General features: G+C 43.7%; 1 protein-coding gene across 2 annotated transcripts in view; it reads left to right on the top strand.

The window, feature by feature from the left end:
- Positions 1–18,210, top strand: part of CRTC3 (CREB regulated transcription coactivator 3) — an 87,390-nt gene extending 69,180 nt beyond the window's left edge. For both annotated transcript variants that reach the window (XM_016427921.2, XM_003339890.4), the window contains 7 exons: positions 471–520; positions 7,543–7,760; positions 12,103–12,401; positions 14,403–14,600; positions 14,699–14,779; positions 15,666–15,771; positions 16,227–18,210. In XM_016427921.2, coding sequence (XP_016283407.2) covers positions 471–520; positions 7,543–7,760; positions 12,103–12,401; positions 14,403–14,600; positions 14,699–14,779; positions 15,666–15,771; positions 16,227–16,438 — 1,164 coding nt within the window. In that variant the 3' untranslated portion in view covers positions 16,439–18,210. The remainder of the gene's footprint in view (positions 1–470; positions 521–7,542; positions 7,761–12,102; positions 12,402–14,402; positions 14,601–14,698; positions 14,780–15,665; positions 15,772–16,226) is intronic.
- The last annotated feature ends 957 nt before the right edge of the window (positions 18,211–19,167 follow it).

Genomic DNA, 19,167 nt, shown 5'->3' with positions numbered 1-19,167 from the left:
TCAATAATTTAGCCACTTACATATAACACTGTTCAGCTGCTTATACTTTCCCTTTCTTTGCCTATCCCATTTTCCTGTCTTGCCTTCTCTGAAGCTATCCTTTCTTAGATACATCCCCTTTTTTGTTTTGGTCTCATTTTCCCTAGAAATCGGTTTGAAAAGTACTATTTGTTTAAACAAAATTTTAAGCTCTTTGAAGCATCATATTCACCTGAAAAAAATTTTTTTAATGAGATGTGGGTCTTTCTTCAAAGAAGCGAATGTACACGTTCTGGATGCTTCTCTATTTCAAACATTCAGATTCATTTGGAAACTCTGTGCCTGTCTTGTGGAAACAAACTTATATGTGCTAAAATGCATTTGGGATGAAAGATGCTGTTTTCTAGCTACCCGAATAAGTAAGAAGGCATATTTCCTGTTGAACTTGATGTCATGGCATGTAATCCCAGTTTCCTGTGTCTCTCTCCTAGATTCAGTCCCTTTCAGCTCGCCCTCGCTCCTGTGATGTGGGAGGTGTCAAGTAAGTAGCATCATGCCACTGTTCCTCTCTCAGGAATGATTCCTGCATTATTTTGCTTCAGAAAAAAGGCTGAAGTGGGTAGAGGGCTTGACTTAGAACTTTGGGAAGTTTGGTGCCTCTGTTGTTCATTGTTCCCAGGGCTGTTGAGTATAAATATATCTAGTTTGCTTTTTTGGTAAAGGGAAGAAAGAACATGTTTGAAAAGGCAACTTGGAGTATTTGTGGGAAAACCAGACTTTTACTTATGTGTTTCTTCTCCTTGTGGCATGAAACTACTCTCTTATTTGTCACCAGTGACAAGTATCTTTGCTCTCCCTATGGTATTGGGTGCTCGACCACCCATTTCTTAAGAGAGGTCTTTAGTTTTTTTTCTGTAGCACAGCATGCTGCCAGTTTTCTTCCTTTCTGTCACTTGTAATTCTGTACTTCTCAAAACTTGGTTATTTTTCTTTATTTCTTTTTGTATTTATTCCTTTAGAAAGTTTACTCGCCATTTCTTTAGGTCTTACTCTTATCACCTACAGTCCCATATTTCCTGCAAAATCCTTCTATTGAAAAACATTCACATTCAGTTTATCTACAACTTAGAGCCTTCATCTTTCTCACCCATCAAACTGACTTCCGTGTCTTATATCATTCTGTTATCAATAATACCAATTTTCTTAATCTTCAAGGCTCAAAAACTTGAAGTTATTTTTTTTTAATGCAGAGTCAAAGAATCTCAGAGTTAGACTAGACTTCAGAGGTCATCTAGACCTGCTTGTCTTTGAGCGAGAATCCCTTCTATAATGTCTCTGACAGATGACAACCCATCTTTCTTCAAAGATCTTAGAAGGCACCTCTTCTATTTTGGTGCTACTGTTCTTCCCTTAGGTACATCAAGTCCTGTTTATGGTTCCTTCACGGCTTCTTTTGGTATCTGCCTCTCTTCATTCTCAAAAAACCATCCTGGACCGTATCCATTTTTTGCCAGGACAGTGTCACTGGATCAAAGAATATATGATAGGAGTAAGGTGTAAGAAGACTGAAAAGGTGGGAGAGGGCTGTTATGAAGGACTTTGAATGACAGGTTTGTATTTGATCTTGTAGGCAATAGGGATGTATTGAGCAGGGTGGGTAATGTGATCACCTATGCTTTAGTGACTAAGTGGAGGACGGATAGGAGGGGGGAGAGATTCGAGCCTGGCAAATTCACCAACAGACTATAGCAGTGATTGAGGTGGGAGGTGAGTGTCAGAATGGAGGCAGGGTCAGAGGGCAGGGTTGGAGATGTTTCAGAAATGAGATGGGCAGGTTTGGGCCACAGATTGTATGTAGAGGTGAGAGATAGTAAGGAGACCAGGCCGACGACTCCCAGATTGTGAGCCTGAGGGGGAAGGAAGAGGGTTTAGGAGGAAAGATATTGAGTTCCACTTTGGACATATGAGTTGAAGATGTCTCCTGGACACCTAGTTCAGGCTGTCTAAAAGGCAATTAAAGATGTAAGATTGGATGTCAGCAGAGAATTTGGGGCAGGAAATTTAAATTTGAGAATCATCAGCAGAGAGAAGATCTTAAAATCCTTTGGAGCTGATGAGCTCACCAAATAAAGTAATAGAGGAAAAGAAAAGAATGCCCAGGACAGAATCCCGTGGGACACCCACAGTTAGTGATCCAGAGGAAGAACCAGCAAAGGAGAGAAAGAAGGAGCAGCCAGACAGGTATGAGGAGAACTAGGTGAGAGCGAGGCTCTGAAAACCTAGAGAGAAGAGAGTGTCAGTGAGGAGAGAGTGAGCCGCAGAGAGGTCAAGGAGAAGGCGGGGCTAGAAAAGGCCACTGGATTTCGCAACTAAGTGACCATTAGTAATTTATCACGTATTGCTTTTTTTTAATCCTCATCTTCTGTTTTAGAGTTGATACTAAGTATCTGGAGCTACTAGATACAGTGCAAAAGAGAGCAGGGCTAGGCAAATGGGGGTTAAGTGACTTGTCTAGGGTCAACAGCTGGGAATTATCTGTGTGAAGGAAATTTACCCTCCCCCTCTAGTGTCACAAATGTGACATTATCCCCTAGTGACTACGTGCATCTCTCTCTCTCTCCCCCCTCCCTTTTTCCCTTTGTCCCTCCCTCTTTCCCTTCCCCTCCCCTTCCTTCTGTCAATCTATAAATCATACTGAATTCATTAAGCCTATGACCAGATTCATATTATAAAAGAAACATACCTGAGGTTAGAGTTGAACCCAGGTAGGTTCTTTCAACTTCAGGCCTAACTCTCCATCCATTATACAACCTTGCCGTCCCACTCATTACTTATTAATACAAACAGTCAGTTCTAGTCAGGCTAACACTTATACCCTCTCCCCACTGCCATGTTTTTACTCAGACATTACCCTAGATAGAATGTCATACCTTTTCTTTTGTGGGAGGAAATTCACCTCAAATCCTGGTGTTCTGATTACTCGACATTATCTCTGGTCTATAACTCTAGCTCCCCTTTCTAGATTGCTATACTGCAGTGCTAAAATAATTCAACATACTTATACATATGAGACCCTAGGAAATCTTACAAAGTAGATTATGAACTCTGATGGCTAGAACTGATCCTGGCATTTCTTTTGTGTAACCAAATATAATATTGGCATTTTTAGTATGAATAATTAGTACTGAGATTTTGACAAGAAATGAAGAGGAGAAGTATTTTAAGAAATTCCTCCTGTGGAATTTTGTTGGATCTGATGTACCCCCAAACTTCTGCAAGTCAGTTCTCCCATGATCTTGTAGGCATTGGCCAAAAGAGTCTTTAAAGAGCTGACTTGTTCAAAAAGACACAGGTGTTTTCTTAAGAGAGAAGTATCTAATAGGAGCTACCTGGTAGGTGTCACATAGGGGAGAGTCCTTGCTCAATGACAACCAAAGAAACTGTCAGAAGATAGGAATTCCGCACTTGAACTATCAGAGGACATTTTCATATTAACAACATATTTCTGAAAAGCCTGATTGACCTTGTGTTGATATAAGGCTGCATGGACTTCCCAGCTCCCTTACTCTAATCCTAATTTCCCAGAATGAAACACCCCATCCAGTAGTGGTAGAGCCAATTACAGACTTTGAAGCACAGCTGAAGGCATAGAGACACTGTCCAGGCTGACCTAGATAGAGAGAGAGTCAACTGAGACTAGAAGCAGCTTCAAGGGGAGTGACACCTGGACACAGAAGAGAGTCGGGATTGTCTTGGCCCTGTGACCACCAGATTCTGGGAATCCTTGCCCAGAAGAGAAGCTGTGGTCACCTAGCTTTGTGAGGACTTCACAGACTTTCTCTGTGGACCCCGGGGACCTCTCCATTGTCATATTGAAACAACTAACTGTTTCTATGAAGGAAGATTCATGAATGCTCTAATTAAAGCTTTGAATTATTTTATCTCTAAAGAGAACTAGAAGCAAATATACAACATACAATAGAAATTGAACATCAGGAAACCTCATGGATGTCATGACTTGAGTCAGCTTTATAACTAGCTATGTCATTCGGGCAAGTCATTTAATTTTTCTATGTTTCATTTTCTTCATCTGTAAAATGAGGAATTTAGAACAGATTGACAATGTGAAATTTTGAAGACCTTTTGCTCTCCCCCCATTTTTTATCTGAATTTGACAAAGATCTATAGACATAAATGTTTTCACATATAAATAAAAAAGAGCACATGTGTGTATATGTACCCACATATAACTGAAACATATAGGAATCTAAATGAAACAACAAGTCTAATGTATATATTTTTAAGTTTACATTAAATTTAAGATAGTAGTACCAACAACAACAACAAAGAAGAAAAATTGGCCTGCAAGAAGAATGCCACTTTTTACCCGTAATTACAGAGAAATTGGGGAACCATGTTGGTCTCTTTTGCTTCATCCTCCAGAAAAGGAGAGTCAGACAAAAAGAGCAAAGCTCAAAAGCTTTTGCTAACCTGACTGCTCGCCAGGAGAAAATAGGAAGAGAGTTAAGGGGCTTCTGTTCTCCTGGCCAGCTGAAAAGGGAGAGACAGAGATGGAGAAAAGTCTCATGTTTGTAATCTGGCCCCTTGCTAAAGACCCTGACCTGCTCCTCAGCCTCTCCCCTGAGCAGAAGGCAATTTCTGTATTCTCAGGTTTGAAAGACAGGAAAGTATATCATCTTGTCTTCAGTGAATTGTGGATCAAGGGAGTCCTTCCCTATTGTTAATAGAAAGGGCCTTCAAAATCTGTGACTCAGAGAATCACTTAATTTCAGAGTTGAAAGGAATCTCAGTGTTTATCTCGTCCAGTGCAAATCTGAAAAAATTCCCTCTGTGACATATTGGGCAAGTGATCATTTAACTCTTAGCTTGAAGATCTCCAAGGAAGGGAATCTAGTACCTCCAAGGCAAGCCATTTACTTTTTTTTTTTAATAAACCCTTACCTTCTGTCTTTGAACTGTATATTGGTTCCAAGGCAGAAGAGTGGTAAGGACTAGGCAATGGGGGTTAAGTGACCAGGGTCACACAGCTGGGAAGTGTCTGAGGTCAGATTTGAACCTAGGACCTCCTGTCTCTAGGCCTGGCTCTCAATCCACTGAGCTACCCAGCTGCCCCCTAGCAGCTTTTGAAATTTTCTAGTTATTAGGATATTTCCCCTAGTTTCAAGGCCCTGTAACCTCTACCCATTTCTCATTAGTTCTTCTTTCTGGAGCTCAGAACAAATCTAATTTACATGGCAGCTTTCAAATACTTGAAGATAATTATCATGTCTCCCCAGTTTCTAGATTAAACATAGTGGACCTTTTAGTCATCTGGTATGAACTCAGAGCATTTTACCATCCTGAGGATCCTCCTATGGGCTCTCTAGCTTTCTTCATAAAATATAGTGCCCAGACCTCTAGTTCTAAATTCTCTACTTACTTCCCTCCCCTCCCCCTTCCCTGAGTCAGTGAGCAATTTGATGTAGATTTTATATGAACAGCTATAAAACATTTTTCTGTATTTTGTGGAAGAGAGAGCTATGGTATAACATTTTGTATATTTGTAACTTATCTTAATGTATGGTGTGAAGTATTGATCTTAATCTAATTTCTGTTGGACTGTTTTCCAGTTTTCTGAGCAGTTTTTGTTGAATGATGAGTTCTTACTCCAGTAACTGGAGTCTGTGGACTTAGTAAACATTAGACTACTAGACTCATTTGTTGCTTTATGTTGTATATCTGTTCCACTGAATGATCTCTATTTTTAATCGGTATCAAATCATTTGGACTATTTTGTAGTATAGTTTGAGATTTGGTACTGTTAGGTCTCCTTTCCTAAATTTTTTTCACTATTTCCCCTCAGATTTTTAACCTTCTTTTCCTTCAGATGAATTCCATTCTCAGGTAATTCTTTGATAGTTTAAATGGTTTGGCACTGAATGACCAAAATAATTATAAAGTAGTGTCGTTTTTATTATATTGGTTCTGCCTACCCATGAGCAATTAATATTTCTCCAATTATTTAGGTCTATCTTATTTTCCCTAAAAACTGTTTTGAAAGTATGTTTGTGTAGTTCCTGTGTGTATTTGGGAAGGTAGAACTCTTAAGTATTTTTTATTATTTTGAGTAGAATTTCTCTTTCTTCTGTTGGGTTTTATTGGCAGCATACAGAAATACTGATGATTTACCTGGATTTATTTTATTACTTGGCAGAAGTCACATTTCTATCTTTCCAAAAGGACAGTAGTAGTCATTTTGTCAAATGCTTTTCTCAAATCTGGTTTAACTATAGTGACAGTATTATCCTATCTAGTAATTCTGTCCAAAAAAAGAAGACATTTGTTAGACTGACATAGCCTCATCTTGATGAAACCATGTGTATTCTTTGTGATCACCACTTCATTTTCTTTAGGCTCTATTTCTTTAATAGTATGTTTTGAATTTAGCCATGAATTTTATTCAGAAATAAATTAGTCAAGTCTGGGGCTCTTTCCTAAGATCTGTTGGTCTCTGAAATTGAGTGAAGAAGTGAGTTACTTTGCTGTGTAAACACACCAAACATCCTTGTACTCTCCTACTACTACACCTAATTCCAAACAGCCAAATCATTTTTTTAAGCCCTTATCTTCTGTCTTAGAGTTGATACCAAGTACTGGTTCTAAGATAGAAGAACAGTGAGGACTGGGAAATTGGTGTTAAATGATTTGCCCAGGGCTACACAGCTAGAAAATACCAAGAATTTTTAACTTGAGGCCTAAGAACTTATTTTTAAAGTATTTTTAGTAATTTAATTTCAGTATCATTGGCTTCCTTTATAATCTTGTGTATTTTATTTTATGAATCTTTAAAAACTTTCCCAAAAGTGCTTACCATGTGACTGACACATAAGAAGTGCCTAATGGTGACTTGAAGAGATTATGGGTTTCAACAGACTGCCTTGGCCCCCAAATTGTTAGGAATCACTGAGCTGAATCACAAATGAAATGTGGTGTCCGTTATTAATTTAGTATATTGCCAAGGGTCAGGCAGGGATTCTTAACTCACTATTAATAGGTGGTGAGGGAATCCCAGTCCTTGTATTAAAATACAGGCACCAGATTGGGGGAAGAATCATTAAAACTTGCCTTAAATTTTTAACCTAGAACTCTTTTGTGAAAGCATTCTAGCATATTTAAATGGGATTTATTTAGTCTGTGACTGACTTTCCTAGCTCTGCTGCCTACTCTGTGGGGTCAGTTCTTCATGGATGTCTTGCTGTCTGACAGTGTAATTCAGCAAATCATGTGAGCTAAGTACTCCTGATATCAAGAGAGAATAGTAGCATCTCTTTTAGGGGTTTTGAGAGTTTGCCTAAGAAAAGCCTTCACAGTGTGTGGCCTCTATCTGCAGGATAGCTTTTGGGAAAGATAGTATAAAAATGTCATATATAAAATACTATATAAATATGAAAAACTCCTTGTTAAGAACTGCATAAATGGTAATGAAATCATATTGCTATTTGATTTTGTGTATGTGATTTCCTAACCTATTACTTTTGAAAATAATTTGTCTTCTTCTTCTAGTGCCTTTCCACATAATGGCCAGGACACAGGACTTTCACCTTTTCTGGGGAACCTCAACACTGGAGGGTCACTACCAGACTTAACCAGCCTTCATTCCTCATCCCCTCTACCTACATCTTTGGACCCTGATGGCCACTGGTTTGGCAGTATGAGTGTTGGCAATAGTATGGGAAATCTCCCAGCTGCTATGACTCATCTGGGGCTCAGAAGCTCTTCAGGTAATTGGTTTCCATTAGGCCTGAGAACTATAGTAATATAATTTTGTGGTTAAGCAAAAGTACAAAGCAGGACTGCAAGGCCTATTCACAGCCAACTATGCAGATTGTTAGGGTTGTGACCTAATTAAATTATTTTTGGTTGCTAGGGAATATCCCAAATAAAATACCCAAGTCAGTTTTTTAATTTATGGTGGTTTCATTAATATAGAGGGAAGGAATTAAGGAGAAGGGAGAGGGAAAAGGTGTAGGATTTCTCCCACCTGACTTGTGCCAGGGGGAATTCAAAGTCCTCTGCCAGGAGGTCCCTGAAGAAGATTAGTGACTTTTTAAGAGGATAGTGTTTGGAAGATAAAAGAGAAAGAATCAGCCTAAACTCCAATAGAGCTCAGTAAAGATAGCTCACCTGAACTAGGCTACTCAGCTTCCTCAAGTATGGTATCAAGGAAAAGTCACCACTAAACTCAGACAGTAGCAGCCGCCACCCAAGATGCCGAAATGCTCAGCACGCTCCACCAGCCACCTCTCACCAAAGAGGCTGGAGAGAGGAAGTGACATGAAATATATAGATGGTTTTTACATCACTTTCCTGCATCTCACATGTACCAATAGTAGCTTAAGCTTGACTTAGGATAGCCCAGGGGTCTGTCAGTTGTTTCTGATTTGTCATTTGCTAGCACATGTCTGTCATAGGCCATCCTCCTAGATACTTAATCCTTAAGTATAGGTGTAGACATTCCTGTTTTTGTTAGACTAAGTAGGGCGGAGTAATCTAAAGTTCACAATATCAACCTGTATTCTCATAGTATTTTACAATGCGAAGACAAAGCACTTTGTAATGTCATTGAATGAGAATAACAGAAAAGGTAATGGAGCTTCAATCTCAGTTCTATGCATCCATTCTTCTATCCCATAATGGCCCTTATTTTTTGGATGCTGGTGATTACTTAAGTGTTATTCACTTATCTGTAGCTAGGAGGGGCATGATTTCTTATGTTTGACGGATGCCCTGATTGGGGGAGAGAAAAAAGATCATTAAAAACTCATAGCTTTTTAAAAATTAGAAATCCAGGGTTATTCAGAGATAACCTCAGATAAATAGAAAAAATAAACTATTTCATATTTTGGACATTTTATGGTGGCACTTGGCTTATTTTACACTTTGGTTTTTGTATGCAGTAATGAAAATAGATGCAGTCATAATTTATATTGGGGCAGCTAGTAGCACAGTGAATAGAATGCCAGGCCTGAAGTCAAGTAGACTCATCTTCCTGAATTCAAATCTTTCCTCAGACACTTACTCCCTGTGCAAGTCACTTATCCCCATTTGCCTCAGTTCTTCATCTGTAAAATGAGCTGGAGATGGAAATGGTGAACCACCATAGTTATCTCTGTCAAGAAAACCCCTAGTGGGGTCATGAAGAGTTGAATACAACAGAAAAACAACTCAATAACAACAATAAAAACAGTAATTCATGTTGAATAGAAATCTATCATAATTCAGAAGTTTGGTTTAAATTTTCTGGTGCATTTGAAAGTTAATATTTAATAAGTTAATAATTAATGAGTTAATATCATTAATGATGCTATTAGTAAAATTAAAACCATTTTAATGTGATCTATTAGTACACATATTTGAGTAAATTACAGATTGAATTCTGTCTTCCCAAGTCAAAACAGACCTCTGAGACAGTTCTTGAGACCTTAATTAATGTAAAATAATCAGGCCTGCTACATTTGCAGTGTTGTTAGTAAGAGTTAGTCATTATTCTGAGGGGTTATAGTACCCTCTCTTTTTTGATCAAAGGTGGAAGACACAGGTTATAATTCTAAAACAATGAGACTAGATTTTTCCACCAAACACAACCAGGTCTTTATAAATGCTGACATCTAGTGTTATCCAAACTATTTTTGATCTTCTCTGTCAGTTGTCTTCAGCACTCCTGGCCCATTCTCTTGAAAATATTCAGAAATCTTGCAGGATAATCCTTTCCCAACCAGGTGGGCAGTCAAGAAGGGCAATGCTGCTTTTGTTAAATACCATTTTATAGAACATGTCCTATAAACTTGAACAGTGTGGTGGTAAAAATTCCAATGACTGGGCACTTGTAGTAACTAGTATCTTTGGTATCATACAGAATTTCTCAGTTGCTCCAGAATTTCATCATAATATCCTCAGTTGATTATTTGACCACTGGATATGAACTCTACATGAATAATGCCACTAATGTCAAAGAAAGAGAATGTTGCCTCTAATTGTTTCAGACATAACACATCTTTTTGATGTCTCAGGATTTGGGAAGTTTTCTTGAAGATACAGACTCTGGCAATCTTTTCCTTGTCATATTTGAAATATTGTTTCAACAACAGTTACCATTTACCTCAAAAACACATGTTTTTAGATTTCTTTGAAAGAAAAATGTCCCATTGTTTTCATGATGGAAAGCATATGACAAATAGTTATCAACAAAACTTTTATCATGTTTCAGTGCTCCCCCCTGTAGAGGGGGCTTCATCTGTAGCTATTTTTCTTTTGTTCATCTGTTTGGACAAACATAACATTTTTCCAGTTTTCCAACATTATCTTTATCTCAGTGACATCTTGGATAAATGTTTCACAGCTCTTCTCTTCATTAACCTGAAATTTTGTGCTACTCAAAAATTTTTTCACTTTAAATGACCTTCAAGTCCTTCCAGTGGGTCAGTGGGTCCCCCACATATTTTTTAAACCAAAAAGTAGTCCCTATTTCTTTGCTCTAAATAAAATTCATTTTCTGCCCCTTCACAGAGCAGTCCAACTTCCTTTTCATCATTATTGTTAACACAAAACTGATTGGCCAACCTTCAAAGTATTGCAGCTATTGAGACATGTTACAATATGTCCCAAAATTACTCTTCCTATTTTTTTTTAAACCCTTACCTTCTATCTTGGAATCAATATTGTGTATTGGTTCCAAGGCAGAAGAGTAGTAAGGGCTAGGCAATGGGGGTCAAGTGACTTGCCCAGGGTCACACAGTGAGGAAGTGTCTGAGGCCAGGTTTGAACCCAAGACCTCCCATCTCTGGACCTGACTCTCAATCCACAGAGCTACCTAGCTGCCCCCTTATTCTTCCTATTTCTACATATCTTGTAAGAAAATTAGTCTCATTATTTCATAGCACCTTCTGATTTTTCAGACATGGAAACATTTTCCCCATATGTCTCTATTTTGAAATTCACTGACTACCTTTAAAGTATAAAACCAATCCCTCCACTCCAACCCTTCCTTTTACCTACATTGTCACAAAGTGTGAGTAACATTCCCCTCATTCCCAAAACAAAGAGACAGTCATAGGAGGGAGGGGACTCAATATTCCTTCCTTTGGTTTCCTGCTATCAGTCATCTTTCTCTAGGTGGATTTTAGTGTCATCAGATCTGACCATTTAAAACTATTCTAGGTAGATGTTGTAGAGCCCAGCAAAGTATTCAGAAAAAGTCTTGAAGTATACCTCCCTCCATTTCCTGGAGTGCTGGAGACCTGTGGATGTAGCATGTTGAATACGCTATTAGATTGGCTGTATGAGATTTTATTTATAACAAGGGAAACTCACTGGTTTTGGATAGGTGAGAGTAAGGAATATGTAGAGATGATTATGGTGTAAAAAACAAAAGGTATCAGTAAAACTTCAGCAAAAAAAAGAAAAAAAAACCTATTCCCATTCCTGGTTCAGAGAAGCATGCTCAGATTCCCAAATTCATCTGGGGACTGGAACTATGGACCTCCAAATGATATGGAACAGTTCTCCAGAGTTAGATTTTAGCTTCTTAACTCCAGAAATGGCTATTTACCTGGAGGCCTGAGCCTTCCATTTAGGGATCTGAAATGGAAATTTGTCTTTTATATGGCTATAAAATTCTGTTGGAAAATTCTCGTGTCATTCCTGGCTTAAAAGAGATTTCCTACTTAGTCTAGTGAAATCTTTTCCCTTATCAGAGGCTTATGTTTTATTAAATACATTTCAGAGTGGGAAAAGTGATCAAGAATCTAAGACTCCTGTGAATAGTATGGAAGTATTTTTTGCATGATAACATATGTATAACCCAGTTCAAATGGCTTACCATCTCTGGCATGGTGGAGGGAGAGGGGAAGAGGGAAACAATGTAGATCTTATAACTTTAGAAAACATATATGGAAAGTTGTTATTATATATAATTAGGAAAATAAAATGTCTTTTAAAAAAGAATAAAAGACTTTAAAAATTGTATTAAATATGGTTAGGTGGGAACTCAAATTTTTCTCAATATTTGGAAACAGATTCAAAGAAGGCTGAAATAATAACAGTAACTTTGTTGTCTTCTCTTAGGTCTGCAAAGTTCTCGGAGTAACCCCTCCATCCAAGCCACACTGAATAAAACAGCACTTTCTTCCTCCTTAAATATCTGCCCACAGACTTCTGTTCACAGTGCCTCTGCTCTTCAGCCATCACTCCGTCTATTTTCACTTAGCAACCCTTCTCTTTCTACCACAAGCTTGAGTGGCCCAGCTCGGCGGAGGCAGCCTCCAGTGAGTCCTCTTACACTCTCTCCAGGCCCTGAGACGCCTCGAGTTTTCAGCAGACAGTTTTCCTCAACCAGCCCACTGAACCAGCTCCCTGCCTCCCAGGTAAGGCCTCCGTCTGAACAAGAGCCCTGCTTCGCAGGCTTGACCTGGAGGAAATGATCTGTCACTCACTTGTTACACGACCTTGGGCAAGTCATACTGGGTCATAGTTTCCTTATCCATTAAATGAGAACTTAATCCAAATCTCTCTGAATCTTTCTCCTTGGATTATTTTAAACAGGCTCACTGCACCAAGGATTGCTGGGTAGAAATCTCCAAATGTAGTTAGTATGCCATAGTACATAAAAATGGAATGGGCAATGATGAAGACAAGCCAGGGGCATTTTTCTTTACTATTGGACTGTATTATGTGACAACAAATTTATTTTCCCAACTGTATTTTGCTTTGGCTGAGTATAAACATTCCCTGTGCACACACCAACCCAAAGGAGTAATAAATCTACTTAAAATTTCTTTACAGAGAATGCCAGAGGGGGCATCAAAGATGTTTGATACTCATTAAGTCAAATTAGATTTATTTCCCTAATCATTTCTCTTTCTATACTTGAAAATGAATGGTGTGGCATAATGGACCCAAAATAAGCAGATCTGTGTTCTATCTGCAGCCTTACTATGAGTAATTTACCGGGTGACCCTGGGCAGGTCACAGATCACCAAGTTGCCTTCCAGCGGTAAGCCGTAAGCTGTATGAAAATGTGTGGAATTGCGGTGGCCAGAAATGGGCTAGAAGAAATCCAGAGACAAGGATTAGAACTCTTGATCCCATCCAAAAGCCATGGACACAGAATAGAAAAATAGGCCAGCTCATTGACTTTAATTACTTGAAGGTGGTATGGTTCTGAACACGTTCAATGATCATAGCTTTTTAGCCGCTCCATGCCAGTGAATCACGGTTGGATTTTGTTAGATCCCTAGACGAGAATCTGGAAACAAGCTAGCCTTTGTCCCAGCTCAAACATACACTAGCCATGTTAACCTTGCGCAAGTCTCCTCACCCTAGAAAATGGACAGAATAAGGCCAGCCCTGCCTCTCACAGCCAGTTGTTGTGAGGATCACCTGCAATAATGGTTACCAAAAGGTTTTGTGATCCTAAATTGTATTACAAATGTAAGGTGGTAGTAGAAGAAGTAAAAACTGATGCTGTTCTTTACTAACCCCATAAAAGTGTGTGTGTCCTTGTCTCTGTGTATGTGTGTGTGTTTAAAATGGTTCATTCCCCCCTCCCCGACCCCAGGCTTTTTTTGTAGGATACAAAAAAGACAAAGTCCTAATCTTCCAGAGACATCCTAGAGCAGAGGTTCTTTATGCCAGTAAATTCAGGGTTTGTTGTATACGGTGCTAAGCACTGGAGATGCACAGAAAGGCTCTCAAGGAGCTCATAATCCTTTTTTGGCTTGTAGGCCCCTTTGGCATTTGGTGAATGGTTTGTGGACCTCAGAATACTATTCTTAGTTGCATAAAATAAAATACATAGAATTATGAAAAGCATTTTTATTGAAATAGTTATTTTTATTCATTTTTGAAGATCATTGACCCCAGGTTAAAAGTTCTTATTCTAGACCAAATTAGAGTAGATGAACAAGGATTATTCTAACCCTATAGGTTTTTTTGAAGCTATATCTTCTGTCTTAGACTCAATACTAAAATCAGTTCCAAGGCAGGAGAGTAGTAAGACCTAGGCAGTTGGAGGTAAGTGATTTGCTAGGAAGTGATTGAGGCCAGATTTGAACCCGGGTCTAGAGATTATCCACTGAGCCACCTAACTGCCTTTCATTTATACTTTTTAACTTTTAGTGGTTTTGATGTTTTGAAGTCTTTTTCAGAGTTTCGAGTCAGTGAAAATTGACATTGGATGGCAAAAAGGCTTTTGTGAGGAAATGAAATCAGAGAAGGATTTTGAAGGAAGGGAAATCAGCTATTTAAAGTATAGATGACTGAAGAAAAGAAAGCTTTAAGGACAGCAAACCTACTCTTCCCACTGTTATTTCTTAGTTATAGGAATGTAAAAGTTAGTTTGATTTCTGTTTTTGTTTGGTTTCTAGGTGGTTCCCTCTGATCGGGGTCCCCTTTCTTTCCTTCCCCCAGAAGCTCAAACCTCACTCCCACCTCCTTACCCCATGCCCCAGGAGTTCCCTGAGCCCCTCCTACAGCAACCTAGAGCTCAAGAACAAGCCCAGGTCCAGCAGCCTCAGCTCTCTTCACCACCACCACATTCAGATTTTGAACTCCTCTCTCCCCATGTAAGTAGTAGAGATTGTCCCTGGAAAGGGAAGGAATCCAAAGTGGTCTTTATTTCATACTAAAGCCAAATCTAACTCTTTCCCTCTTATTTCTGAAGAGCGCTTCCTTGACCAGCTTTTTCCCAGATATGTGCTTTGAACAGCAGGCCATAAGGCAAGGGCCAGCTTTTTCTCAACAGGTAGGCAACTCTCGGGGTTCCAGAGTGTTTTATGCCCTTTTCTCCCCCCCTCCCTTAGATGTGACCTGTATTTTCTAGATTTGCCCATAGAACCCCCTCATGGTGACAAAGTCTTTTGTGTCAGGTCCCCTGTGGTTTGAATACTAATATCTCCATATACAGTCTGGGCTCAGCAGGAAGGCTATATTCCTGGGGTGACCAGGGTCTCGTCCAGGGACGGCCTCTAGAGCACCGGAGACAGTTAGCAAGATGCTGGGCCATTGCAGCGCTCACTGAGGAGCAAAGAGGAGCCGGAAGGCAGGGCTGGATCTTGGAATGACGCAGGGCTTGTGGACCTTTCTGGAGGCAGACGGAGTGTTTAATAAACATACAGGATCGCTTTCCTGAAAGCTTCCAGAAAATGAATTTGTAGAAGCTTCTTCATTTCCACCCAGTTCCTAGAAAGGCTTTCTTTCCAATAGCCCGGCCACTTACGGGGCTTTCCTCATGGAAAGCAGTTTAAACCCACATCCAAGGGCACGGCGGAGGCGGCAGGCAGACCCGCGGCAGTTTGGTGGCCTTGTAGTGATGATGCAGGCACAGCAGAGCAGCCGCAGAGGCAGGGAGGGGTTGTAAGGACGAGGAGCTCCCCCATGGGGCAGTCTCCACGGGCAGCTACTTCTCTAGATCTTCCCGGGAAAGGGAGCCGCCAACCCACATTGGAGAGGTGCAGTTGGATGAGCGTAAAGCGTTGGAGGTTCACTTCAGCAGTCCCTGCCTCGTCTGCAGAGAGCTGGCCCCGCCGAGGTCCCGGGAGGTAGTCAGACTCGCTCTACTAGGCCACGCGCGTCCAGGCACAGTCCAGGAGCCCCGCTGGCCCACTGACCGAATCTCTGGTATTTCCCAGGCAGCCGTGATGGAGCCGGCTCAGCGGGGGCTGCAGAACTCCATGCCGCTGCGACCGAATGTCCTGTATTCCAGCTGTGGGAGTTTCCCAAATACCAGCCTAAATGGTAAGCCCGGGCTGTCTCTCCTGATGGGATTCCCCGCGTCTCCTGATGTGGGTTCACCCTCCCACCCCCTCCCCGAGCCAGAGCAGCAGCGGGAAAAGCAGAGGGTTAGAGCGTTCACGTCCCCCTGGGTGAGCCTGGACAAGCCCCAGGACCAGTGGCTCGATCTGTAAATGAGTGCGTTGGCCTGGAGGGTCACGGATACTCCAAGTCCAAAGCCCCTGCTCTTATGATCTGAGCAGAGAGCGGGCATGAGTGAGGGGAAGGGCCCGAAGACAAAACGGACCTTTCTGGGTGGAGCCTCAGGTCCAGCAGCCCCCCCGGAGGTCCTCGTCCTTTGGGAGCCCGTCCTGGGGAGGGGCCTGTGGGCACAGGCGCCTCGTCTTGTTGAATGCTTTGTAAAGCCGGGTGTAGTCGTCTCTCCCAGCGCGTCTCTCTCGTTTCTCTCCGTCTCACAGAGGACACAAACGCCGCCAGTCTGTTCAAAGACCTCAGCAGCGCACTGGCAGGCCTGCCAGAGTCAAACTTGAACACGGACGGTCTGTTTCCTTTGGACGATGAACTCCAGATCGAACCCCTGAGCTTGGATGGACTCAACATGCTGAGGGACCCCAGCGTGGGCTTGCCGGACCCCTCGGTCGAGGAGACATTTCGATCGGACCGCCTCTGAGCAGGCCGCTGGGCTAGAGCAGCAGACTGGAGCGGAAGGCCTGGGGGGCCCCCGCGACCCTCCTTTCAGAGGCTGAGCGAGGCCCCGCGTGCGGGAGCCGCTGCTCCGGCCAGACAGATGCCTCCCTCGCTGGCATCACCGCTGCCCGGGCAGCCGGCGGCCGCCTCGTCTGGGAGGCCCGAGAGCCGGGAGCTCTGAGCAGACCTCGGGGTCTGAGTGCTTCCCAGCGCTCTGGACTGACCGCACGGGCTTAGCAGTCAGTCTGGGACACTGTGGCTGGCCGGCGAGCCCTCGGCCTGCTGGAGCTCTACAGGCAAACTGCCCAGAGCCCACCATTGCCCTTTGAGGTCCTGCCATTCTAAAGAAAGACGGGGAGCTCGAGGCCATGAACCTTCGCTTGGCCTCCACGTAGCTCCCCCCCCCCCCCCCCCCAGCTGCTTCCACCTGTATTTTTCACGTGGCATCAGGAGGAGGAGGCTGCTCATTGGTCCCGAGGAGAAGAGAGGACGGGCGGGCGGCAGACTGAGCAGAGGCTCTTCTTGGGCCTCCGATTCCATCCCCGGGGCAGCTCACCCGGGCAGAGCTCTCGCCACTTCCCCACCGGCCTTCGGGGTCCTTCGGGCACCCCCCAGACCCGCCCAGCCTCGTCCTGCCCGCTCTCGTCTGACCGTCCCCTCCGCCCCCAGCCCTTCTTGCAGACAAAGTGCTCCCCGAGTCAGCCAGCCGGTTCTCTTTGGGGCCACGTGGCACACAGTGCGGCGAGGCCCAGCTCGGGCGGTCGGAGGGGCTCTGTAGGCCCTGCACAGCGCTTTGAATCCGCAGAGGCTCCGTCCTTTGGCCAAGCTCTTCTTTCACATTAGAGCCGCGATGGGCCGCCAGCACCTTCCCAGACGGCTCTGGGGGGCGTTTTTCCCCCGGGGCAGCACCCAAGCGGGCTTTGGTGGGCAGAGTGTGGGCTGAGCGAGCTCCTCCTGGGGCCGGAGCGCCGATGGTCAAGGCGGCGCCTCCTAGCCGGCCGCCGTCCTAGCTTCGTGGCACCAGGCCGCCCGCGCTCAGACCAGGCCCGTCTGCCGAGACAAGATTTTTAGGCTCCAGAAACGCGGCTGGGGCCGCGGCGGGCCGGCCGCGGAGCGTCTTCTGCAAATCTGGCTTCTCCAGCTGTGAGCAGGGCCGGGCGCCCGCCAGTCACCCGATCGTGCTGAGCTAACCAGCAGAGGAAAGCAATCAGCCCGTTGTCGTGTCAGCCCCCTCGCACGCACGCACGCACATGCACACACACACATCCCCGCCCCTCCCTGGCCAGGCTCTGCTGCCGGGCCTTTGTCCTGCCCCGCGTGGCGCAGCGACTCTATCTCAGCCGCCCGAGCCGTTTGGGGCGTCTAAACCCACCTTCCTGAGCCCTGGTGGAGGAGCAGTAGGTGGGCCGGACGCTGCCCGCCAGGCTTCACAGAGGCTTTGCCAGCCTTTAGGTGGGAGGAAAGAAACAGCCTCGTGGTTATCCTCACTTCGCAGCAGGGGCGGCAGAGCCCCTCCCCCACGGGCTGCAGGAGAGGCCTTCTGGGGAGATGAAGCCTCCCGCCCCGCCCTGCGCCTGTCCTCCCTTCCGGCCCTCCTGCCCACGTCGGACTTTCTCTTGGTTGTCTCATTTCTGTGCTCCAGTTCGAGGGTGTTTTTTAAGAATTAGAATTTGTATAAAGTCATTTCCAAGTTTTGTAATGCTCGTTTTACATCTTTCATAAGTAAAAGCAGCACAATAAAGTTCTGTACCTGCCCGCGTGGCCCGGCCTCCGTTTGCGTCATGAGACGCGCTCCCATCCCCCACCCCACCGCAGAGGCCTCTCTGCCTCGCCCTGCCCCGCAGCAGGCCCCCGCTGTGGCCTGTCGCAGCCCTTCAGCTCTGTCTGTTCCCTCCCTGAACACCTCCCTGCAATACTGGGCGTTCTCTTGGGGCTCCCAATTGAATTGATTTGAGGTTTGCCTCGTTTTGCACCCAGCCACACACCACACAGTTCCTATTAAAAAATGGATACGAGACAAAAGGGCTGAAAAGCCGTTTAACGGGGCCTGTGGCTTCGGGCCTGCTGGCAAACCGTTAGTACCGCCCAAGTTCATGGGTAACTCGAACATCATTGAAAAAAGCACCAAACCAAAAAATGTGATTTTTGAAATGTAATTTGATGAGGGGTAACCAGGTGGCTCAGTGGCTAGAGAGCCACACCTGGAGACGAGGTCTTGAGTTCGAATCAAGTTTCTGGGCCACAAATGTTCATTTTCCAGTGGCCAGTGGGCACTTTGCCCATAATTAGTGTAAGAGTCAAATGAATATCGATCCCTCCACGTATTCTTTTTATAAGATTTATTAATGACCACTTGAAGTAAAAGAAATAAAAAAAGAAACAGAAGTTCGAAGGCTACTCATCTAACTAAAGTAAGACCACGAGTGTAAATTCTCCGGCTGGCGCTCAACCCACTTCAGCAGTCGCATTCAGGGAGAAGAGAGGGGTGGGGTCTCCCCAAAACTGTATCCTCCACATGGGGTGCTGGGTGCGAGTCCTGGGGAAGCAAATGGTACCCACACACTAGTGAGGCTGTGCTTGGTACGAGGGCTGGCGGCTCTCAGGCGCGGGGTGCCTGCTGGGTCCCAGAACCTTCTCAAGCTCGTTCCAAACAAGGCTGCCTGCCAAGAATTGGCCTGGAGCCCCCTCTGGGGCTCCCTGTCGGGTGGGAGG

Source organism: Monodelphis domestica, chromosome 1 (assembly GCF_027887165.1).
Source record: "Monodelphis domestica isolate mMonDom1 chromosome 1, mMonDom1.pri, whole genome shotgun sequence".
NCBI classification, from domain to species: Eukaryota; Metazoa; Chordata; class Mammalia; order Didelphimorphia; family Didelphidae; genus Monodelphis; species Monodelphis domestica.
The sequence above is the reverse complement of the archived record's forward strand: the minus strand, read 5'-3'. Positions and strand labels throughout refer to the sequence as shown.